Source organism: Leptidea sinapis, chromosome 12 (genome assembly GCF_905404315.1).
Source record: "Leptidea sinapis chromosome 12, ilLepSina1.1, whole genome shotgun sequence".
Lineage (NCBI taxonomy): Eukaryota > Metazoa > Arthropoda > Insecta > Lepidoptera > Pieridae > Leptidea > Leptidea sinapis.
Window position 1 is genome coordinate 7582714 of NC_066276.1, and position 26118 is coordinate 7608831.

General features: G+C 34.5%; 4 protein-coding genes across 4 annotated transcripts; 2 read left to right on the forward strand and 2 right to left on the reverse strand.

Moving 5' to 3' along the window:
* Nucleotides 1-347: 347 nt before the first annotated feature.
* On the forward strand, nucleotides 348-13289 carry LOC126967138 (uncharacterized). The gene is made up of 14 exons (XM_050811574.1): nucleotides 348-726; nucleotides 2618-2822; nucleotides 3289-3485; nucleotides 3623-3869; nucleotides 4219-4393; nucleotides 5186-5325; nucleotides 5422-5959; nucleotides 6296-6477; nucleotides 7141-7427; nucleotides 7735-9709; nucleotides 9786-10033; nucleotides 10155-10251; nucleotides 11695-11864; nucleotides 12772-13289. Exons 1-14 carry the CDS (start codon nucleotides 599-601, stop codon nucleotides 12944-12946), a joined length of 4764 nt encoding a protein of 1587 aa, XP_050667531.1. The 5' UTR covers nucleotides 348-598; the 3' UTR covers nucleotides 12947-13289.
* Nucleotides 13281-14643, reverse strand: LOC126967209 (tRNA (guanine-N(7)-)-methyltransferase non-catalytic subunit wuho). Its single transcript, XM_050811700.1, has one exon. The coding sequence runs from the start codon at nucleotides 14463-14465 to the stop codon at nucleotides 13374-13376; it is 1092 nt and encodes a 363-aa protein (XP_050667657.1). The 5' UTR covers nucleotides 14466-14643; the 3' UTR covers nucleotides 13281-13373.
* A 2524-nt stretch (nucleotides 14644-17167) lies between these two features.
* LOC126967249 (signal recognition particle 19 kDa protein) lies at nucleotides 17168-19592 on the forward strand. Its single transcript, XM_050811742.1, has 4 exons — nucleotides 17168-17387; nucleotides 17470-17647; nucleotides 18122-18261; nucleotides 19453-19592. Exons 1-4 carry the CDS (start codon nucleotides 17320-17322, stop codon nucleotides 19523-19525), a joined length of 459 nt encoding a protein of 152 aa, XP_050667699.1. The 5' UTR covers nucleotides 17168-17319; the 3' UTR covers nucleotides 19526-19592.
* An 11-nt stretch (nucleotides 19593-19603) lies between these two features.
* LOC126967327 (uncharacterized) lies at nucleotides 19604-25924 on the reverse strand. Its single transcript, XM_050811786.1, has 5 exons — nucleotides 25921-25924; nucleotides 25020-25103; nucleotides 24124-24210; nucleotides 22245-22280; nucleotides 19604-20818 (listed from the first exon to the last, which is right to left on the reverse strand). Exons 1-5 carry the CDS (start codon nucleotides 25922-25924, stop codon nucleotides 19659-19661), a joined length of 1371 nt encoding a protein of 456 aa, XP_050667743.1. The 3' UTR covers nucleotides 19604-19658.
* Between the last annotated feature and the right edge of the window lie 194 nt (nucleotides 25925-26118).

Below are 26118 nucleotides of genomic sequence, written 5' to 3' on the forward strand. Positions count from 1 at the left end.
CGAAACGTGTGAAGTCTTGCTTTATTACGAAACAATACTAGTAAATATCAGTTGACTAGTCGGGGCTCGCTCACTGCGAGTTTCGAAGTCATTGGTCGAAGCTCATTTTAAAGGACATCTGCTGGCTTGACCGGATCCAAAGCTGTAGTGAGTTACACTCTGAAGTGACTACCAAACAGTAACTGTTTGGAATATTTTCACCACTATTATGAAGTATTGTTTTACGACATGGTACTTTTCAAGTTTGTAACAACCCTATTGGAGTAGCTATAACGGCTGTTATTTTAAATACACCCATAGACAATTTTCATGAAGTCTAATCTTGTCATTCTGAAAGTGTAGGTTGATATCCGATTTGTGCTTCAGTTTGGGCTCTCATAAATTTCAGGATTTAAACATTGTAATCCACATTGTAGCTAAAGTCTAATAGTTTTATTAATACAATTTGTGTTTTTAACTGTCCCTTGCAAATATTTGATTTACAGGCTTCAATTGAGCGTAATCTCTATTTTTTGAATTATTCGTATTTGTGTGAAGATTATTCAGTGTTTCTTCCATATGAAGTCGTAGCTTAAACTTAAAACTTTTTATTAATAAAATGGATATTGATGTTAGTAAAGAGAATATCCAACCTTTAAGAGGTGGCAGAAATTTAACGCAGTTGGGCACAGCATTGCAAGCACAGTCTGATGTTGATGCCCAGAAGCAGCTACAACTGCAAAAGGAGTGAGTAAATTTCGTATAAAACATATTGACTATACATTTTTAAGCTTAAATTTGTATTTGGCGGGTACAACTCGAGTAAATATCATTAATTTTATTAATCATTACTTGTTAGTAGTACTAATATTTTGAGACAACTATTTGTTATTTTATGTTAGTTTACAAATTTTTCGTTTCATAACATACCCGAGTTTGTGTTAGGTGAATATTATAAGTAGGAAGCATTGGCTTAATTGAAGAAAATGGGTCTGTACTGTGCTTTAAGAAGTAGAATAATTAAGTAGTCCAATAGTCACTCTACATTTTACTAACTTCATCTTCAAATGGATTTATTCTAAATAATAATTATTGTCAATGATCTTTATTATTGATATTACTTGTTTTGCTTTTAAATCTCTCTAATCATATAGATTGAAGCCTAGGCAAGGTGATATTTCCTCTTCCTATATATCTAACCTAGTATCTAAAGCCTCTTTCGATTTCATTGAGTATTGATGGTTCTATGCAAGTCTTCAAAGTTTTCCTACCACAAGTCTCCCCTCATGAACGCAGGTCAGTCACACTAACAATTATATGGGTTTGATTGGTTGATGTCATTCCTAATGATGTAGCTCTTAGATCTAGATCTTGCAACAAAATATATATTTGTGCCTTATTCAGGAAGAGGCTTGGAAATGCACCCTTAAATGCCAGATTAGAATCCCCTCTGATGCAGTACTGTCAACTGATTTAAAGCTTCAAATCAAGGAAAAGAGACAGCCGAAATGTTTTGGCCTTCTAGCTGGCATTCATTGACAAAAAAGCTTACAACAAAGCAAGCATAGAATTAAAACTTTTCATGATGTAAAGTCTCTAAGTGAATCAATTACTCATTCTGTAAAACTGGTGGGTTAAGGAGTTTATTAACATAAATCAAAGGTGCAAACCTCCCATAGAAACTTCTAATGGGCTAGATATAGCAGAGAGAAAAGAGTGACATTCTGGCCTCTGGCAAGCATCTTGCCAAAACATGGTTACCTAATGAAACTGCTTCCTGCTGTGATCTACTAAATCAAATTCTCAACCACAAAACATATCCAGATTCCTCGATCATGCTTACACCTCTAAGTAATGACAGAAATCTTGATGTTTCAGTGCTCTGTTGAGCACTCCACTCCTGGACCTGCCATAATCACAAAGATAGTCATGAAATAACTCCCAATTAAGGCAATAGTATTTATTATGATTTAAGTGAACCCTTTTTTATGGATTTCTGTCTTTTTGGATCACTGGAAGGTGTCCCAGATAATTATGACTCACAAGCCCAGAATACCAGCAATCTTTGTATTTTACCTCCCAATAACACTCCTGCCAGCAATATTTGATGATATGTGTAAAAGCCATTCAATAGAGTTCAGCATAGGGCCATCTCTGGTATTGAAAAATCTCTCTTCCCTACTCTTATTTCACTTTATCATAGTTGTATCTGATAGATATTCCACTTGGAATGTAAAGCAGGAGTTGGGCAGGATATCTTTTGGGGCCATTTCTTGACTTTGACCTTATGTATAACCAACCAACCATCACCAAAGGGTGTGGCCATAGCCTTTTTCTGATCACATAGCAATTCTAGCTGGCATCCCAAGCCCTATAGCAGATTATTAATTTCTACAAAACCCACAGGTAGACAGAGTGCTCAAAAAATTGACATTCACACATAGCTTCTTGATTTGGCCATTGTGTAAACCATTCAGCCTTGTAAATACCACCAGCAATAGTGTAATAGACTGGCCTCAAATTGTTTCAAATCAAGAAGTCTACAAAGAAAAAAATATTGTTTATTATAGCCAACATTAACCTAGCCTTATTTTAGTATAGCAATGAGATAATTCTCTAAAATTTGTTATTGTCAAAGGGAACATGAAGCAGCAATAAAGCAATACCAAGGACCGGATCCACTTGATCCTTGGTTCAATTACATTCAGTGGGTTGAGCAATCATTTCCAAAACATGGCCACGAAGGTCATATGGATGAGTTGATAAAGGACTGTTTGCAACTGTTTGAAAAAGATGAAAGGTATTTCCAGGATAGGAGGCTTGTCAAGCTATGGATCAAATATGTAAGTTTATTTAGCAAATATTATTATTGTGCTTAAAGTTATTGCTTGATAGTTTTATATTGTTTTGCACTGATTGATCCTTTCTTTATTATTATTATTTTCACTTTTTTTTATATGGAAGGGGAGGGGATTAACAACGGTGCAAGTCATGGGATGGTATGGGATAACAACCTGCCACTCTTTTGCAACACTTATGGCACCACTCCTATGGTGGCAGCCTTTTAGTTGTTTGTACACACTTTTTTAGGGTACCCAAGTTATCCTGGAAAGACTAAGTAAGGAAGTGCATTCAATAGACTAGAGTCCCTTACACCATAATGAATATTAGACTTAATAAATTGGAGTATTTATTGTTAATGATTTAGCTTTTACAAGTTGAAAAATATTTTTTATGTAAAATCATACATTCTAATTTGCTCTGCTAAAGTTATGTTAATATAACTTTATTGATTGTTAAAATTTGTAGATTGACTGCTTGTCCAACCCGCTGGAAATATACCAAAGGTTGTACAATACTGGAGTTGGTGTGGAATGTTCAGAATTCTATAGAGCTTGGGCATGTTATTGCGAAGAGTCTGGGGACTACAAGAAAGTCAATCAAGTGTATATGTTGGGTCTTCAAGCTAAAGCTCAACCTTTAGATGAACTTGAGCAAGCTCATATGTAAGTTTCTTAATTGTATTATACTTTTTATTGTGACTTATTTCGCTTTAATACCTCTGTGTTCTATAAAAATCACTTTTATTTTTGTACATCAAAAACATAATTTTTTTGCTTTAAAACAAAGTATTTATTTTCAGGAACTTCCAGTTATTTTTCGCCCAGAGAATGTTACATGATGATTCTCCGACTAAGAGGAAAGCCGCATCTGCACTTGCTGAAACAAGAATGGCTTTAACATCGTTGAAGTCATTCAAACGGCGCAATATTGCTAATGTACCTGTACAAAGAGTTGGAGGTTGCATAAAAAATCCAAGGCCGGGTGTCGTTAGGCAGGGTAATGATGGCAGACAACCCAATTCTAATGTTATGGTTAATGTGTATGAGGTATGTTATCTGTCATGTCAGGAGAAATAAGTCAGCTGGTAGCTGCTAATTTACATGAAAAAATATTTTATAATTGGGAAGGTTTGCTGTTACCCCTTTAAAACCTACCTAGTACTCTGAGTCCTCAGTTACCAGCCTCATAGTTACACCAAAAAAAAAAATTAAAATCTTTGCAACCTGTCACTAAAAAATAAACAATCTCAGTTTGTTCTCTGGTTTTTATATTTCAAAGAATGTCTATATGAATGACAGCATCACATGTTAGTGATTTTTATAAACCCTATAACAGTTATTCTATTAAAATTAAAATTATTTGAAAATTTTTAATTGATTCTTATTTTCACCACAGGATGCACCTTCAACTTCCACTGGGCTTATCCCTTCTGCGGAGGATCCTGGCCCATCATCCTTGCTGCAGGCTTGTGCTAATGTAGAAAATGAAAAGGAAGTTGGAATATGGACTAATCCGAAAACAAAGATGGTCCAGTCTAATGTTGTGCCTCATCAGCCACTGTCATTTACACGTAAGTTCTATTGTAAAATAAATTATTAACATCTGCTAAATGTATCTCAGATAAAATTTAAATTTTTTTGCTATAGGCAACTGTCTGTTGTTGTAATTTGTACTTTTAAATTTAAACCAGGAAGAAGTATATTTAAATAACTGCCTCAGTAACTAAAACACTTTATCATTTGTATAGTGTTCATGTACCTATAAGACATAAATTTGTGTGTTCACCGCTAAAAAGTATCCCTTTGTGGGAACACTCGGCGTCAATAAATCGAGCGATGTGACGTTCGGATCGTGGTCACTTGGAAACGAAAGACAAATTGACCCCTAAATATCTCTGTGAGTTCAGTGCTATGATACAGTTGTTCACTTCAAGCTACAACCTGCAACTATGTAAGGTACAAATTTGGCCTCACTTGGAATACTGTTCTCATCTCTGGGTGTGCGATCCCCAGTACCAACTTCTTCCATTTGACCCATAAAATAAAGACCTGCTCCAATAATTGACGATCAAGTCATCGCCATTCGGCTTGTGAATTATTTGGTGTTGTGTAGAGATTAGGATTTCCACTGCATTTTCTACTTCATATATCACAGGAAGAGCTCAAAGGAGTTGTTCGGGTTGATACCAGCAACCGAATTCCACCACTGGACATCACATTAAAATCAAAATTCCATAGGAACTTCTTGACTGGCACAGGCAAAGTAATAGTAGTAATATTGACATCAATATGAATCCCACATTAATCATTTTACAGAAAATGTCTTGTCACAATTTATAATTCATGGATTCTTAATTTTACAGCATATGAAGATCTGGATGATGAGTTACGGCTGCCACCGAAACATTTGTCTTATTGTGTGGATGATTTATTGTTTAATGTGCCTCTATGTGTACCTGATCCTAAAGATCCAACAAAAATTCCATGTTATAATAAAACACAGGTATAATATTATGTTTCATTATTACTAATGTCATTATTCTGTATGTATATGTAGCAGAATCTATTTATATGGTTTAATAACAAAATTTTCTTATAGGTTTATGTGAATGATAAAGAATATAGCTTAGAAGAGATAAGGTCGAGAAAGTATAATGTAGAGAAGATTATTAAACCGGCAAGAGTAGAGAGTGCTGATGTAAGAAGTGATTATAATATCAATGAAACACTTGCACAGTGCAGTGCGCTAGAGACATTAGCTAACTGTGCACTAGACACTGAACAAGATCATATGGCACAATTGTTGCCATTAACAATTCCTTCATTGCAAAATGTCACTAAAGTAACATCGGTGCATTCACCTGGAGAACCCAAAGTTCTAGTTAATCTTGATTCAAAAGAAGTTTGTGAACATGCAAGTAAAAAGTGTGATGATAACCAAAGGCTTGTTGGCAAAGAAAATCACATAGATAGACATAATTTAGAGAATAATTATGCTGAAAATAGTACAAATTACCCTAGGAACAATTTAAGAGAAGAGTTCAATAGAAGTTTGATAGGTAACCTGTTGGGAGATTCGGTTACTGTGAATACTAAGGAGGCGCGATGGGAACTTAGAAACATTTTTAATGACAATGGTAATGAAAACATGTTCAATTTATATGTTATTTTGTATAAGTGGTTACATGAATTTTGCTCAGAATTTTATTGGTTTTGTTTATTGAGGAACACTATTAATTTTCTAATAATAAAGAATCCTGAGTTACTCTCAGTTATATTAGCTTGTTCCTGCCATGCTTGGTCCAACCGTTTTGTAGATTAGGCTGAACATAAAAGACAGATAAAAATATAAAACATTTATATAACATGCATTCATATGCTTAAAGTTTACAGTAATTTTATTCATAATAATATACTTAATACTCATACTATTTTAATTTTAATAGTTGAACTTATTGGAATAATATTTATAGAACCATCTATGGTCCAGCCTGTAATGCAACAATTCGAAGTTCCGAAGTTTGATATACACGAGGATAGATCCATGACAATGGCAATGAACGTTAAGAAGAATTTTGATTTAGCTGAAATGCAAGGAATACCTGATGATAAGGAGAATGAGCAGAAAGTCTGTCCACCGCCATCTTTACCTCAGGTTTGTTGTAGTTATATATTTTATATATATGTTATTATAATCTACAAGCTGTCCTATGTTTTCACCCATGTAAGATTAATTTTATCATAAAATATAGCTTCATACCCACTTTGTGCAGACATTACTGCAATTCTGTTTTCCTAAACACCTCATTCTACTATTGTGATTCAAAATTATTAAATAAACAAATAAATAAATCCTTTACTTTGCTAGAAAAGATGTAACAATGGGTGTAAATAATTTAAAGATATCAATGTTATCGGCCATTTCTGTCATGCAAAATATTCTCCAAAAAATGTGTGAAATGACGAGATATGGTCAATGTTTCTAACAAATTTGATGATGTATGAGTGGGTGTGGTGCAGCGTCACACCCCACTGAGAAATTATAACTTAATTTATCCATTAGTTGAGCATTCCAAAGTTGCGCCTATTCAGGTGTTTTACACTACTGGGTACAGAGTTCAACCCAACCATTAGTGTGCAACACCTTCAATTTATATACAGCAGGAATTTATTCTCTCCACCACTGTTTTAAGTACTAGATTACCTTTGAAACTTCATAGCTGTTAATTCTTTAAAGCTTTGTGTCTTCAGAGTTTTGATATGAGTCTGGCATATAACAGTCATAAAATCATCATAATTGTCTTTACCCGTTTTATAGATGAAAACGACGTACTACGAAGAGCCGACGTGTACGCAAGTATTCAATTTTAACATCAAAGATGCGAGCACACCAAACATGTCACAGTTCAAAAAACCAGTCAGTTGTGTGGATCATTCGAAATTCGCATCTATGCCAAAATTCAATATGGATGAAAGTGGTATTGAAAACCAGGAACAGAACACAAAAAGAGATGATAGTGTTAAGCAAACTACAGAGCAGCATATGACACAGGACCAGGCTGGTGGTTTATCTATAATTATGGAAGCAACACGGGAGTATAATAGGTATTTTTTTACATAAGCCATACAATATTCTTTTTAATTGTTATTGTAGAAAGATGACGTAGAGAAGATTCGTGCAGGTATATGTGTGCTAATAATCCTAATCCATCTAGTTGTTTTCTTACAAAACTAAATTAAATTATCTATGTATAAGGACAATTTCAAAATATATGCAAGTTTAAGACTATTCAGCTTAAACTTATCAAATCAAATTCCTTTCTACGGAAATTGGATTTGAGTTATATGAAATAAAATATAGTTGTATAATGGTCAAGAGATATTTTATCACAGTTTTCGTATTCACTTTCAGCAAATCAGGTTCCAGCTCCTCTGGTCAGTCCACAAGAACAAACTTCACTGGTTACACAACAAATTTCGATTCAATGTATAGTCATGATCAAATGCAACAAAATACTGCTTCCAAGAGAAATTCCATACCACCCCAGGGAAGAGCACCCAACAATCAACTGAATAGAATCTCAGCTCAGAAACGTGATATGGAAAACAAGACTATAGTTCAGCCATCCCCATCTGTAGCTTACCATACTCATGATCACCAATACCAAAAACCTACACCTCAAAGCTTTAATGGCTATACCCCTCAAAGATCGGTACAATATCAACAGAATTTCAACTATCAACCAGGATACCAAAATAACCAAGTGATAAACCAACAACAAGGTTTCGGGAGTCCAAGTCCTAATAATATGTATCACAGTCCTCAACACCCTGGTATGCAGAGCCCTCATGAAGGAAATCCTGTAAATTCTGTCCCAGTAGGATTTCAAAGCCCTACATATTCAAACCAATTAGGATATCATAGCCCCGGACATGCTATGATGAGCCCACAAAGCTACACAGCAAGGCAAGATTATCACTACCCAAACCAAAATGAAAGACAACATAACTTTGCGAATCAACAACAAGCGAATATTTTTCAAAGTCCACCACATCAAACACAGTATCAAAATTCACAGTATTATCAGAGGCCTAGTCAGGTAACACAAGGGCAAGCATTCAACCAACAAAGCTTTATGCAGAATCAATACAGCAATGCAAATATTTATCAAAATACAAGCCTTGTTACCAATCAAAATTATCCAGGGCAAAGTCCCTACAATAGACAGCATCCTAAAATGACTGAAAATAATCAAGCAGCCTTTGGAATGGGGAGCAATAATAATAATCAGCCTTACCAAATATACCAAAGTCCACATCAGTCTCAAAGTAATGGTTTTAAAAATATTTCAATGCATAATAACCTGAACCCAGCACCTTGTAGCGATGTACAGATGGTGTCAGCTGAAGGCAACACTTCAGTGAAAGGAAATCAATCTAAGGAGGATAAAAATATCATGCCAGTTGTAATCAGAAATGCTGCTGCCACTAACAGTCCTACTGCTGTGTTGAGAAATGTGAGGCATGATCAGTCAAACATTAAAATGGGGCAGAATTCGCCCGATGTGGGATTTTCTAACCAGTTCATTAACTTCATTTCCAATAGAAATGAACCAAAAGACAATGCAAATACTCCTAAGTTTACAAATAGTCCAAATATATCACAAAAAATGCATAAAAACCTGTATGTGTCAAGTCCTGAACAAGCTCAGATACCACCATCATCTGGTATGTCTGACTCCGACAGTAAAGATGGTATGACAGCCCAAGTAGCCACACCCATCCAATCAGCTAAGATTTCGCACCAGGTGGACAAAATAAAAGATATATCAAAGAGACAGCTGGACTTTGAACACAGAGTTGATTTACAATCTGAAGACAGCAGGGACTCTGTCAGTAAGGATAGTAGAATCTCATCTGTATACTCACGACAGTCAGATTTCCAATCTGATGGATATGGAATGGATGTAGACAGTGAAAATAGTATGGAATGTGCTGCCTTTAAGTCTACTCATTCAATATCTCTTATAGAAACTAGTGATATTCCTAGACCAGCTGACATTGATTTCCCGAAAGTAATTGATCCATTCAACAAAAAGCTACTTACTACATTGCTTGAATATGTAAAGTTCCCAAATAAAACTCATGCTGATGGCTATATTGAAGTAAAATCTATTCCAAAGTTGCAATTAGCTACTGTTGTAACAGTTGGGAATACAAAGTTCTCCATTGATAAGCAGCTTGGCAAAGGCAACTATGGTGCCGTATTCTTATGCTTAGACCTTCATTCAAATAAATCAGTTGCTGTCAAATACCAAAAGCCAAGTCGACCTTGGGAATTTTACATTTGCCAAGAAATCAAGGCTAGGATAAAAGATCCTTTTATGGTAAGTTTTCTTGTATATATTATTATTATATGGCATTTCATTTGAAATCTTTAAATTATATTTTGTTTATTCACAGTTACCCGGCTACATGGACATATCAACAGGTTTTCTTGGCGAAAATGCTAGTTTATTTGTATCTGAATTCTCAAAATATGGTTCTTTATTAGATGTTGCTAATAAAATTCGTATTGCTACCTCAAAATGCATAAATGAGTTTATTGTGATCTTATTGACTGCGGAAATGTTATCTATTGTACATTATTTACATAAGGCTAAGATTATACATGCCGATATCAAACCGGATAACTTTTTACTAATGAAAATGTAAGTATTCCAATGTTACTATTTTAATATATTATTAATTTAACTTAATGCCGTCAATTTCAAGAGTTCTATTTTTCATTAAGGGAAAAGTTTCTTAATGATTTTTGTTCATAATTTATAGACCAACTCAAGAATGGAGAACACCATCTTTGCAATTGATAGACCTGGGGTGTGCAATAGACATGTCATTGTTCCCAGAAGGGACAACTTTTAGAGAGGTAATTATAATTTATTGCTATTACAAGTGATAAAGGCTAGCTACCCTTTCAGGAGACTGTTTTGAACAAATGTTAAAATATTATAATTCCAAATTAACAAATTCTGTATAATCATAATACAATATTTTTATTATAATTATAATTAGTGAGAAGACAAGATTAATCTGATGGTTAGTGGTAGACCCTGTCCACTCCACTGCAATGCAGTATAAAAATTCAAAAGATATTTCTTATGGAAGTGGAGGTTTGTCCTCCTACTAAAGCTTACATCCTAGACTGTGTCAGAGTAATTAATTTTTTATTTTTTAAAAAATGAGCTTGATGTCTTGAAAATTAAGCTGGCGCATGTGAAGGTCCCCTTTTCAAATAATCGAAAAAAAAAATATTTTATTATTTTAGTTTTTAAAGCCTTGTGTGAAAATTTAATTTCCTACAAGATAATGAAAAGGAAAATTAAAAAAATATATATATAACACATAAATTCATCTTGCCCCAAATTAGGCATAGTCTGTATGTTTTATTGTATTCTATGTTTCTGAGATAAAGATATGTTTAAAAAACTACTTAAATTCTAAAACATTCATAAATATCCATATTCAATAAATAAATCTTTGCACACACTGGGATTCGAAACTGGAACCTCTAGCTTAGTAGTCAGGGTCATTAATCACTGGGCTAAATTATTAATTTCTGGTATGCTTGTTAATAGTTATTTATGCAACTGTTATGTAATAAGGGGTATTAAAACACGAATGTGGGTTTATCACATGAGTGTTTTAATGCCTAATTATCAACAGTTGCATATAAGACTTTATCTACACCCAGATTATGAATCCTCTAAAAGATTCTGAAACAGTTAGCTTACCTACTGCTAACATTAAAACAGTCAGTCCTAGTAGTAACCTAATATCATCCATTACTGATTATATGTATATACAAATAGACAAAGAATTAATGAAAAAATAACTTATTTTGGTAGTAATTTACATTGCAGCGCTTAAAATATCTGGCGGTGCGCTGTCAAAAGTTGAATTGCTCATTTTTTGTAAACAAAACAATAAAAATATCGAAGAAAAATGGCGGGGATTCGAATAGCCTACTTTTTTTTACGGCGCGCGACATTCTGGTAGTGTGGAACGCGCGTAAACGAATATGTTCTTTTTTTGTAATTCATACATATATCACGCATCGAGCAATAAGAATGTGGCTGCTGTTGAAACTCTTAGCGCATGAAGGGATCGAAAAAAAAAACAAAGGAGTGTTGTTATCAAATTCAGTACAACATTACAACACTCGTTTGGATGATGTAATGGTTATTAAGACATTGGGTGTTTTAATGTTGGCAATAAGCTGACTGTTTCAGAATCTTTAATAGAGGATTTAAAGCATGGTTGTAGATAAAGTATATTATTATATAAGCATAAATTCTTACTCATTTTTCAGTTGATTGCCACAGAAGGATTTACATGTACTGAAATGAGGGAAAGAAGACCATGGACATATCAAACTGATCTTTACTGTTTGGCAGGAACAATACATGTTATTTTAATGGGAAGTTACATGAAGGTAGCTAATCGTTTAGGCCAGTGGAACATTGATAAAAAATTACCAAGGTAATTAAGATAACAACGTTATTTTAATATCATATGTTATATTTTTTATGTAAGTATGTAGAAAACCTAACATTGATATTTTATGAAATTGGATTTGGCAATTGTATAAAAGTACCTATAATGCTGGCCTATGGACTTGCATCCTGTGCCACTAAATAAATTAAAAAACCTATAATGCTATTTTAAATATTGTACTTCTTATATGTATCATCATTACTAACTATATTATATTACTGAAATATTAAACTTAAAATCTACCTTGAAAAAAGCGCATACACTTTCCTTAAAGGCGGTCCCCACTCCTGTGATTCCACTGGTGTTTCATTTCATTCCATGTGTGTGGCAGTGATCACTTAACACCAGGTTACCCGTACGCATGTTTCTCCTACTTTTTCATAAATAAAAAATTCTTTTATCCCCATGTTTGACTTTACAGTACACCAATAATTAAACTGTATATGCTATAAAATGTGAGTTCGATAAAATGAGATGAACAAATAATACAGATACAAAAAAGTACAAAATGTTTATTTTCTTTAACAAGTATGTACATAAATCAATATTCATGATTGGAGCCTCTAAGAGCCTTTAAGCACACTAGCACCTGTGTTAGAAGACTCCGCTCTTCCATAGCTTATAATTATAACATTATTTACAGACAATCAAACATATTCTAATTACTAAGAAGTATGTATACTAAGAAATAAGATGTATGTGTGTGTTTGGTGTATTGTAAGTGATGAGTAAGGTGTGAGAGGTATAATGAAGTGAAGTGTGAGAGTCAGTGATTATTTGTGATAATGTAATCTTAACAAAATAAATAATATTAATTTCATTTATGATTCCATGTGTTTTATTAATTTGTTACGTTAATAAAAAAAAATCTATAAAGATAATTTAATTTCAGGTACATGAAAGTTAGCCTATGGGATAAAGTGTTCACAACACTACTCAATGTGCCCGACTGCAACAATTTACCAGACCTGATGGAACTCAAAGCTGATGTTGATAGTGTACTGAATGAAATAGATAGTTTAGGTTCACATCTGCGCAACTTTGCTAATGTGCTTAAATCTAGGTAAACAAAATAGAGGTGGTATTTTATTTATTGCATTTAGAAATAACCGACACTGTAAATCTGTATTAAATTAAAAAAAGTATTGATAAATTATGCAATTATAAGGATTTCAAAGTGTTATAATGCAAACTTGTTCATTCTAAGCAATAACTAATCAATAAACTTATTAACACCATGTTGTGTTTAGTTAAAAAATGTGATATTGTATATTTAGTTTGTTAGTGTGTTATATGAAATTTGGCATAGCTTATCTTGTTTGCTTAATGATGTTGAAGTAAATATTGGGATTTATTTTCCTTTTTTTTAAGTGATTATGACAATTAATAAACAAACACTACTTATGGTAACTGTTCTTTTATTTACAATATATTTATAAAATTCAATACAAATACAACTTTATGTAATACAAATTTTTTAGGCAATAACAATATTTAATTTAGTAGGTTGCCTCCCAACCTCCGCTTCTTTCTTTCTTGATACTCTTGAACATTGTCGAATTTTCTTTTGAATAGAACTTTAATGAGCTCAAAATCATTAATTTTATCGAAAGCAATATTTTTACTTACAAACATATCTATAATATTTGTTGATATTATATTCTGATTTTCAGAAAACTTATACACATTTATATTATTTCTTGTAGAATCAAGAACATACAAAGATAATTTATGGAAAATAATAGATGCAGGAAAGTTTTCAATTGATATCTTATTACATAATTTATTATAAAATTTCAAATTAGTTGTTTCCAGTGAATATATAAAAATTTCTTTTATAGAATGAATAGTGGCTGCAATTAAACTTGTTGTGTTATTTAATTGAGATGAACTTAAATGTACAATAGGCAGGCTGTCCACTTCAATGCCATCACTATCCATTAAATTTTTAAACTCATCTTTCAGCAAATCATCTTGAATATCATTCTTCGTTTCAATATTGCTGCATAGGTGACCTTTAATATAATCCCAACACTTAATAGTACCATCCCCAGATGAACTTAGTAAATACCGTTCATCATGTGGTAAAAACTCAATGTGATTTACAAATTCTTTGTGTCCAAGGCAATAAGTAAGTATTGAATATGTGTTGGGATAGTGTGAAACTTTAATCTTTTCGTCCCTGTCTGAGGTAATTAAATATTTACTGTCCTTACTCTGTAATATATTTAAGAGGAGGCTCAAGTGGCCAAGAAGCTTCACACCACTTTCATCACTTGAAGTATCATAGAACAAAACATCACCAGTTTTATCAGCAACAAATAAATGAGTATTTTCTACACCAAATCTGATTTTACTAGCGCTTCTTGGTAATATGAATGTTTTTTTTAGTATCATTTGCGGCAACTCGTACACTTGAAGTTGCTTAGGATCCAATAACAATCCTAGATATTTATCATCGTTTGAAATAACCATATCAGTTATATTTCCACCTGTATCAATAACATTGTGATTTGAATTAGAGTAACAGTCAACAAAATTTCCTTTTGCCGCTACAATCACAGTATCATTAACAGCTAAATTCATCACTAGTGTTTATCAATTATATATTGGAAATATTATAATTACTGTTAACTTAAAAAACTTGAAACGCGCAAATTGTGAGATGATTTTAAAATGTTTGAATGTATAATTATATTTTAATAAAATTTAAAACTTAACCTTAGTAACTAAAACTAGCGTTTTATTATGGTATCTTTTTTTATATGCCTCCGTCGACTAGACGTCGACGATTCGGCCAACTTTGTCAATTGTCAGGGTGGAGAGCATCTTTATTCAGCTAATTGAAGTACTCATAGAACTATCAACTAAGTAAAAATAAATGATCGGATTTTAAAAGCTGTGGTTTCCTTTTATGACCTGAAAAATAGGCAACAAAAGAGTTAGTTCGGCTAGCATTAAACACCCTTAATTTATTAGCTACCTTGTCAATCAAAATTGAAGGAAGAAATGTGAGAATGTGTGTCTAATAGAAGTGTAGAAAGTATGGAGGATAAAAACTATAGTTATTGCGGGAAATAAATTTGTAAAGAAGCTTTATGAAATGGGAATGGCATGAAGTGAGAAGAAAAGGAATGTTGGTGGGGTGAGGGATATCCTCCGGTAGAAAGTCGTTTAAAGGGACTGACAATTTGGGGCAATGGAAAAAAAATATGTTCGAGAGTACCATCCTCGAGGCTACATCATATTATAGAATGGTTTATTAATTACAGTAAGTGTGAGAATTCGTTATAATACAGAAATAAATAGTTATACTAATAATAATGGTGGTATTGTCTGTATTTTAAATATCATAAGAATGTATAAGATTATTTATTTTATGTATAACATTGCTGTGCCCTTGCAGGGCGTCACATATTGTCTACCCATTTAATGTACCACCCTATTGTGAAATGTGACTTGCAATAAAATATTTTGATTTTGGTCAAAAGACTGGAGAACAGACAAATCCTAAATGAAGTCGTATGCTGGCGGAAGCTGACAATTAAATGTTTTTTTTTTTGATGTAATAACCAAAGCTTTGAGGATCACTTTTTTTGAAGTTACCCATGTCGTATCATCCGGGATACACCTCAGAATTGGTTGATTACGTTAGTTAGGAATCGTTAGGTACTAAAGTCGAAGATGCAGAGGTGGGTCTACACACTCAACTTAGAGAGCATTGACAGGGAACATTTCATAGCAACAGTTATAATTCGTAGGCGTTGGACTAGATTTTCTCCAATTTGGACAGCAAATTTGCTCCACGGCTCAAGGAGAAAACTATAAAAAATATCTAAATGACTACGAACGATGGCATAGTATAAACATATTTGAAAAAATGGGTGGGCACCCCAGCATACCTCCGAAAATCCCTCGTATGACAATAAAAGCGCGTTTTTGGGAGAAAATAACCGCAGTACATTCTAAGAGCCATATTGGGTAATATAAAGCAGGATGAAGAAAAGTTGAAAGAAGATGAGATGGAGTATAGTGCAATATCATCAGCATATTGAAGAATTTTGCAGAATTGGCTAATAGTAAGGCCTAGGGCAGAAGTACATAATAAATATATATTATATAAGATACCCTCTTCGCAAGTAGCATCCCTCATATGGAAGAGCTACTACACAGGCTGGAAAACGTTAGTCTTGATTTTGGCCTCAGAATTAATCGCAGCAAGACCAAAGTGATGATTGTCGACCTTGCTAAGAACAACTCGCCAGAGGTTAAAAAAGTAGCAAATTGCGAGGTAGTGCCTACTTACATATACCTGGGGGCACTGATTTCAAATAATGGCAGCTGCATAGACGAAATCAAACGACGCACGGCAATCTCCAGATCGGCTATGGATAAATTGAGGAAAATATGGAATGATCGCAATATCACTAAAACCACAAAAATACGACTTGTAAGGGCTCTCATATTCCCCATATTCCTCTACGCTGCTGAGACATGGACCCTACGAGAAAGTGAGAAGAAAAAGATCAATGCTCTTGAGATGTGGTGCTCGAGAAGAATGCTCGATATATCGTGGACCGAATTCCGAACCAATGAGTCCATTCTTCGGGAGCTCGGCATCAAACAGAGACTGTCCACTACCGTACAAGCTCGCATTCTCACTTTCTTCGGGCATGTATCGCGACGTGGAAGCGACTCCATAAAACGCTTAATAGTGCAGGGTAAAGTCGAGGGCACTAGACCAAGAGGCAGGTCCCCGATGAGGTGGACGGACCAAGTGAGGCAAGCTGTCGACGGTACTCTGCATGAATGCACGAGAATAGCGGCAGTTCGCGACGAGTGGCGTCGCATTGTGAAACAGGCCACTAACCTCGACGTGACGACCACGACCACTCTGACAAGAGTGTAACGCCGAAGAAGAAGAAGATAATAGGACTTAACACTGAACCTTGTGAGAGGCTCTTCCAGACAGTTTGAAGTGAGAGGAGGGTTCCTTAATGGCGGATGGAATATGGCGGAGATTTTTATTTTCTATTATCCATCCTAGTCTGCTTTTTACCAAATTCTCCATAATTTTGGCCAAAACTGATAATAAAGCAATGGGACGATAAGAGGAAGAAACCAATGGATCCTTGCCAGTTTAATGAAAATAATATAAAAGATGAGGCAGTAAGGCCCTAGGCTATAGGCCCTGTTCGCAAGGACTAATAATTAAAAAATAATTAATTGAAACATCTATGACATTGATTATGACATTTGTTCGTTTGTTGTGGACTTTATTTTGAAGTTTGATCATTGATGCAACTCCAACTTGGCAAGTGGTAACTTCAAACTTGCTAAAATTGCTATGATTTGATATTATATACATGTTGTGTTCACGATTGTATTGAGTATTTCTATGCACTAGATAGTAGACATACTTGTGTAATATCTTAAAGCCATGGCCACTAACGTTGTTACACCTAAGAAAACATGGAGTCCAGATAAAAAACACACTGACGTGGAAAGGTAGCAATGAGAACTATTGAAATGTGTTCTAAAGATGTTACGATTTATTTTTTACGTTATGTACTTTAAAATAATATTTTAGATGGATATGCATTTACCCTGCATATATAAATAGTAAAAAAACTCTGGCGGAGGGCAGAAGGCTACCGAAATCAATTTGTGTAGAAAATCCAACCTATCCAGAAATGAGAGATGTACTTCTTACCACAGGACTGCATATAGGTGTAGAGAATAAATTGTATCCACGTGAACAGAGTAAAGTATGTGAACTTAAGTTAAATATAATGTATTTTATATAATATGCTGTGTCCCATGTTCAGTAGGTGCAATACTGTGGTAGTAGACTGATAATATATTGAACCAGCAAATCTGTAAATAATCTACCATTAAAAAATAATGATAAAGTAGGATTAAAGAAGGCACCTAAAAAAACCCTCATCTATTTTATCACTGAATGGCAATCCAAGACTGCAATAGCACATATAAAAATTGGATCCAACTAATTCTATAACGCCAAATTTTGATTTTCAGTTCTCTTAACTAGCCAATAATTTAAGTAATATCTTAATAGGATGTCATGTTCCATTCAAAAATCACAATAATTGTAGAAACTACGAGAGTGACCCATTAATTGATTTACTTCATCTATTGAAATTAAAATCATGTTATGCCCAAAATGTTTTAATTATCTAATTTGGCCAGTTTTATTATACCCAAGTATGTAACTGTTTTAGGAAATGATGTGTAGAGGTAGACTACGGGTAGAAATAAAGAATGATGATGGATCACCAATTAAATCTGAGTTTGTGACAAGGGAGTCTGTAATGAAATTTATAGTTGAATCTATTCCTAAACTAAGGACACGACAGAACAGGTATTTATAAAGAATTTGGTTGTCAATTTTAGTTATATTCTTATTTTGATTATATTTGAAGGTATAAAATTTATTTTTTAATTAAAATAAGGGATGAGACAATCAAGATGATCCGCTGATGGTAATTGATATCAATTATGTAATTTGCATTGTAATGGGCAAGGCATATGCCGCTCAGGATTCTTGAAAAACCCAAAAATTCTGAGTGTCACTACAATTGCACTCATCACCTTGAGACATAAGATGTTAAGTCTCATTTGGCACCCTTCAGACCAAAACCCAGTAATGTCTACACATTACTGCTTCAGAATAGGCGCCGTTGTGGTACCCATAATCTAGCCGGCATCCTGTGCACAACAACCAAAAAGCTAGCCTTTTTGGTTGTTGTACAGATCTGGAACACACTTTTTTGAAGCCCATGTATTATCCTGGAAACACTGAGTAAGTAGCTGTTCCTACTATGTGGTAGATGAAAATTCCCTGTAAAGAAATGCCACACTTCAATTTGGTGAGGTTAATTAAGAGGCATAAGTGGATGTGATCAGCGGGGATAGACCAATGTGATATAGAGTGCTACAATGTGGGTCAGCTTTAAGAAGTGTTTAACTCTATTGATGAAACAGTTTTTTCAAATCCAATTTGGCTTTGCCTTAAAATATTGAAAAGCAGGCCATGCTGATCTTTGGGTCATTATTACAGAAGGCAAGCTTCAATACTGCCCATGTTCTTGTGCTCTACAAAGTGTCTATTAGGCCACTCTGGGAGAATTGGTGTTGCGAAGAGATGTTGCTTGTTGATGTTGATAATGTGTCTTTTCTGCCACATTTATATATTATGGGGAGTGTTTCAAAGAGCTGTTTGATGATGCCTGTCCCTGAATTGAACCTTCACATGGCATGCCTACACTTTCCTCTACACTGATTTTGTCGGGAAGATTCTACCTTCCATGAGCTTCCTTGTGCTTGTTTCAAGGGCGATATGAAATGGGTACCTCAAAAAAAAATGTGGACACCTGCCTAGTGGTGTTTCTGGAGTATTTGGGAGGTGATCACTTAACATCAGGTGTACTTTTAAGAATTAATCTTAACATAATAATTGACCATATTTTGTAAAAACTTGCAATTGAAATCACAAAATACACATTATGAACATTGGTCTTACTTTAAATATTGTAATCTTTCTTTGTTGCAGACCTGTAGAACAACAACCACAAACAAACCAACCAAGCAATACTAAAAGCAAAGGTAAAAAGGGCAGACGTTAAATAAATATTCCATATTTCTCTACAATTGTATCTTTATACACTTATTCTATTAAAACTTTTTAAAATATTTGTGTTGTATTTCTTATAAGCTACTTATTTCATCATTAAAGATTGATGGCTAATCATCGGTTGTTTATGTATGAATTTGAATAGCTTGTTCAGATAATTTATTTTCACCATTAACATCTCTTGCTATACTATATCCATCATAGATGATTACAACTTTCCCATTCTGTAAATCTTTATTCTTCTTCATTGTTTCATTTGATTCACGATTTTTTTTATTTTCTGAGATATTTGTGCTATTTCTGTTATGGACTTGTTTAGCGTTGGTGTAATATGCTTCAATTCTGTCTTTTTCATGTCCTGGTATGGCTTCATTGGTGTGTTTGGAATCACTTCCTTGTAATTCTGTACTAAATTCTGTTGGAATAGATGTGCTCTCTGCCTTGTTTCCTCTATTTTGGTATTTATCTGTTCCTTTGTATTGAGATAGGTCTGTTTGAAAGCTTTCAGTGGATTCAATAGAGCTTTTGAAGATTTCATTTCCACTAAAGGGTTCGATTCCATTTCCCTTTCCTCCTCTGGATTCATGGCTACTTGAATCGTTTCGTGGATTGCTGTTGGGATGGTTTTCATCATTCTGTGTATAGGGCTCATGGACTCCGTCTCCGGAATCGAATTCATGATTTCCGTTATCCCCGGTGATAGGTCTTTCAGTGTATTTGATATGTGTGGTGCTGCTTCTCTCACTGTCTCCATGAATGTTTCGCCTAAAGCTAATGGTATTTCCTGTAGGTAATACGGATACGTTCGTATTCCGTCCGACACTGCTGATGTTATTAGTGGTAAGACTATGGGTCTTCGTGGTGGTAGTCGGGGAAGGGGTAAAGGCCTCAATCTCGATCTCTTTGCCGATAATCGTGGTGGGAACAACTGTCTCTTCATACGACTCTGTTGAAGGATATTGTTCACTTGCCTTAGGGGAACAGCTGCAAACAACTTCGTTTGATTCCCGAGTTGGATTCCTTTTAAATTTATTTCTGATGATACCGGGCTCCCTCGAATCGTCGATGAAAATATTATCAAGAAGCAAACTAAGGCTTCTAAATAGTGGCATATAATTTTCATTGATACTGTCATAGTCCCTAAGGTCTTCATTATTTCTTCTATGGGGAAGTCGTAGATTTTGTAGTGCTTGTGATCTTTTCGATAGTTTTGGCTTAAAGGGCGATTCGATTTGATATGTTTTTCGGTACTTTGTGGCTTTCTTTACTTGTCTGTCTATATAATCTGAAAAATATAAAGATAAAACTTAAGTATGCGATGCGAAGTATATTTATAAGACACAGTATTTAACAAATTAATATCTGTAGGTACAGGAATGGTATATTACGTTTTCGTTTCCTCATTTTTCCATCCAAAGAAAGTAATATTATTAGTAGTAGTACATAATTAATAGGTACTTAAATTCATACTTAAAATTTATCAGAAACCAAGTCAAGAAACATTATGGAGCCATTTAGGTTTATTATAGTAAAAAAATCTATGAATTGAAATTAAATCCAGTTTAAGACCATGGGTGACTTAGGAAAGTTCTCACCACAAGATCTTGTACCTAATTATTAAAATTTTAGAAGAGTTCTCGATTTTGGGAACTTCTAACATTATTATTAAACTTGTTAATAAAAAAAATCGAAATTACTATAATATTGAAAGAGTTTTTTTTACATAAAATAAAAATACCTAAATTAATAATGAACGTAATTGAGGATATTGTAAGGTATCGTCGAATATTAATGTTTCAAATTAAAATTGTTCCTTTAAGCTATCGTATTTTGTTCAACAGGTATTGTTTTACTCTTTAAATTTTTGTTAAACCTATGTTAGAAACAAAGCTCGTGTTTTGCATAGAGATTAACTCGGCTCCAATAAAATGCGTAGGGTACCACATGAGGCTTCAGTCAGTCTTCCATTTAACGTGGCCAAATACAAAAGCAAGTTCCGTTTTCCTATCGGCCCTTTAATGCCTCCCCAAACCATCCGTGAACCCCACCGTGTCTCTTTCTTCAATGCAGCACTGTGCAAAACGCTCTCTCTATCTCTCTTCGATAAACCTTCTTTCTTCCGTGGTTCCTGTACTGCATGATCTTACTCTCGTCTGACAAGACACCTTGCTCCATTAAAGATATGACCAATTTAAATGCTCACATGTTTTTTATGGAAAAGGAGGACAAACGAGCGGGTCACCTGGTGTTAAGTCATCACCGCCGGCCGTCGCCCACATTCTCTTGCAACACCAGATGTTGCCACAGGAGCTTTGCCGGTCTTTAAGAAATGTGTACCCGCTTTTTTTTAAAGGTACCCATCTTTCGTCTCATCATCATTTCGACCCATGTCTATCGTCTCGGAAACACCGCATAAGGAAGTTCATTCCACAGCTTTGTAGTAGGTACGTGGAAGAAAGTGCCTTGAAAACCGCCCTGTGGAGGACCGCCACACAGCCAGATCCAGTTTATAGAGTAGGTACTGGGTCCGCGACAATTCAAGCTGTTCTGCGTTGCACGCGGTCTAATGGGTGAACTGAATAATGAATACTGGGGAGGCGGAGTGGTTAAATGTCGTCTGAATTGTAGGTACTTCCAGTAGGTACCTTTTAAAATTTTTGATGAGAAGTTTATATTATTTTTTATATAACGAAGAGAATAAATAGACTTACCTGTAATTCTTGGCCTGTGGATATTCAGGAATGTTGCTGAAAATATAAGATTTGTATGAAACACTTGATTTTCCAAATGGGCAAGAGTGGAACGAGTGTCAGCTTAATATGGTTTAATACGTTTTTGTGGGATTTGAGAATGAATAATATCGATACCCTGTCGCTATTTTACACATATTGACTACTATATTATTTGATTGGTAAATTATTCTTCTTCGCGTGCCTCTCCGACTAGCGAAGGTTGGCAGTCAGCTTTGTTATTTTAACTTTTTGTCCTTCACGAGGCGAAAGAGTTCTGCCGCACCCGCGATTCCTGTCCACTCTAGGATGTTGCGCAGCTAACTGCGACCCACGCCTCTTCTTTCGGCAACTTTTCCCCATCATGGAGTTCGTACCTCTCGTCCTTAGTACGTGCCCCAAATATGCGACTTTCCTCATCTTGACGGTTTGCACGATTTCGCGTTTTTGATTGACGCGGCGCAGATCTTCTACATTCGTGACCTTGTGAGTCCAACTAATGGCCAATATAAGTCTATATGCCCAAGTTGGTAAATTATCAATCAAATAATATAGTCCTTGCTAATAAACAAAGGAATTTGAGATCGGCATTTGTGGCGTCGAATATAAATCTGTTAAATATAATTTAGACCGCGTTGACACGTTAATTAATGTCAAACTTAATTGATATTAAAATAACGTTTGTAATTCACTAACGCTGTGTCAGTTTGATCGTTTATTTAAGCTTGTTAATCTTGAAATGAATAAAAATTAAATGAATTATTATGGAACATACTTAGTGAGTTTTTGCTTTTCCAATAGGTTTTTACATGTTATAGAAATTCAACATACGTAAGCAATAAAGCGAGCTTTAGCCAAACCGTGGAAGAAACTTGGTCCTAGATAGATCTATCTATATATAAAGGCTTCCAACCAGTAAATTTTTGGTTTGGGGGAAAAGTTTGGGGTACCTTCAATGAAACTGTATAACTTAAAATCTTCCAAAGGCCAGTAAAATTTTTGTAGGTAGTTTAAATTTTTTAGGCCTTTGGTGTAAGCTACATGAGAATAAATATAAGCGGTGGTAATCACTTATCATCAGAATATGATAAGCTTGGTTATTCCGATATCCCATAAATATATTAAAAAACTCAATAAATCAATAGCTGTTTAATAAAATATTCTATTATTATCATTATTTCTTATATAAGAGTAGGACAAACCAGCATACGGGTCACGGGTCACACCTTGTGTTAAGTGAACACTGCCGCCAAAATTCTCTTGTAACACCAGAGGAATCATAGGAGCGTTGCCATCCTTTTACAAAGGTGTACGGAGAATTGTAGAATAATGTGAGGCACAATTTGTTGTAAAAAAAGTTTATTTGATAAAATGATCTAAAAGAAATGGAAATCAATACAATAATTATTTCAATTTCTATATATCTCTCAACAGACTCGATCTGAAATAAATAATAGACGTAGGTGTTTGGAACGCAATTCAAAAAGTTTCCAACATGTATCTTAACAGTGTCATTGAAAAAGAAAAATAAAAAAAGTCTGACAGGGTGAGTTCATGGGAAGTCACAGATGATGATTTATGGTTAACATCATAATTTAATCATCACATAACTACATATAATCATATTATTTTTTACCAACGTATACTCTTTCATTTTCTAAATTATCCCTTTTTCTATTCCTTATTTAACATTATAATAAGTTGATAAAAAAGATTTCAAAATTTTGGAATATATCTTAGGATTATAATGAACAGTATAAGCCCTAATACTATTATTGATCTAGATATAATCTCGCTTTATCAAATGCATGAAAGCAGCTGACTTATAGGTTAATTTAACAAAAACTCAAAATTAACCAACCTGCTAGTGATTCTTCAGGGTGTCTTGATCTTCTATTTCGATTTTCTGCGATGGTTTTGCCACGGGAAAATGTTGTAGCTTCGTTATCTGTTAAATGAAAATTTAACTATACATAATTAACGTAATTGTTCGTACAATTCACATTACATGAAAGTCGTGCGGCCTCACAGATAGATTTGAATACCTGAGAAAAAATTAAGAATATGCAAAATGTTGACTATATCGCTGACAACACTGTGAGTACCATCATAATTATTTGGCCTATAGACTTGCATCCCGTGCCACTAAATATATAAATTAAAAAAATTATAATTCTGAACGTTCCTGAATGTCAAGCAGCTGTGCAAATAAATGCGGAAAAAGTTAGTTCGGACTTATCCGAATAGACTAATCATAATCTATATGTGTAAAAAATTGTATATTCTTTGTTTATTTTTAGTACTTTATACCAAGTGTATTTGTAAGGCCGGTGAAGGTTTTAATGGAATAGGAGCACGAAATAGCAGAAAGATGGAAAGTCAGCTTTAGCAACAACAGAAAAAGAAACACAAGAACTTTACCGGCATTAAAAGTTGTTCTGTTCGATGTCTTGATGGTATACTCCTGGCAAAACTTCTAGTCCGCTCCTAAGATACTGCGAATTGTTGCGCAGCAAAAAAAAGGGGGGATATACCGATGCTATATCGATTTGAGAGTATCGGAGAAGGTTGTTCTTTTCAACATATAAATAAACAAATACTTATATGCATATTAATAATACCAAATTTTATAATAAAATAGGTTATAATTATTTATTGATTAAAATAATCGGTGTAGATGCCTCAATTCATCACTCAAAATGACACAAACCATGTAAGACCATATTAATTATAGAGAGATGTTAATAAAGTTATCACCTGTTGGTGACCCCTCACGGTGTCTTGATTTGATTTGTTCCTCTTCGATTGCTTTGTTTAGTGAGAATGTTTTGCCCTCGTAACCTGTTTAAGGAAAAATCCAAAATGTTCACAAATTGATGGCACTTATCATTTAAGACTTTACCATATTATGTCCGTAAAAAATTGAGCTCGTGAAAACATTAACGGCCACTCTTTTTAACCGACTTCAAAAAAGGAGGAAGTTTTCAATACGCCGGTATGTTTTTGGAGAGTTACTCCTTTATCGACGTATAAGAGAAATTTTATAGCAATTCGTCACGATTTTCGGTTACGCGCCATTATTTTTGATTCCAGCGGCCGAATTCCATGACCGGACTTTACATCAAAATGCAAAACCACACGCAACACGTTGACGTCTGGTATTCCACAACCACGCGCATTTTTCGAGAAATTTCTTACCACGCACAGCCACTTTGTGGAATAAAATACCGGCTGCCGTTTCCTGATCCGATACGACTTAGCGACATTCAAGAAAAGATCATACTCCCACTTTAAAGGCCGGCAACGCATCTCGTAACACCTGTTGTTGCGGTTGTCCATGAGCAGTTTCCTCACCAATCCCATCCCGTGATCGTCTTGCCCGTTTGCCTCCTCATATATAAAAAAAAGAAGTTGAGACAAAGCGGCCGGAATTGATCAAATAAAAGGGTTGTTTCATCACGATAACTCTAGACTATAAATATCTATCCATTTAGAAAGAATTTAGAGAGTTTGCCTGTTAGGTGTTATTGCATAGCTCTTATTCAGATTTCCACCTGTTTCGGTATGTTCAGATATCTTCAGAGTCCAGGTGTTTTTGTCAGAAGTCCAAAAATTTCTACAGCAACGGAATAGTTAATTAACAATGCTGAAAACTTACTCATAATAGAACTCTTTATAATAATAGGCACAAACACTTTGAGATGACATTATTTAATTATAAATCATCCACGCATTCAATCTCGGTGTACTGAGATCTTGAACATTACACCATTTTCCCGTTCCGCAAGGTGCGAGATTACTTGTGCGGAATTAGCTGGACTAGCGAACAGACAGACAGATGTCCTGCAGGCGCGTT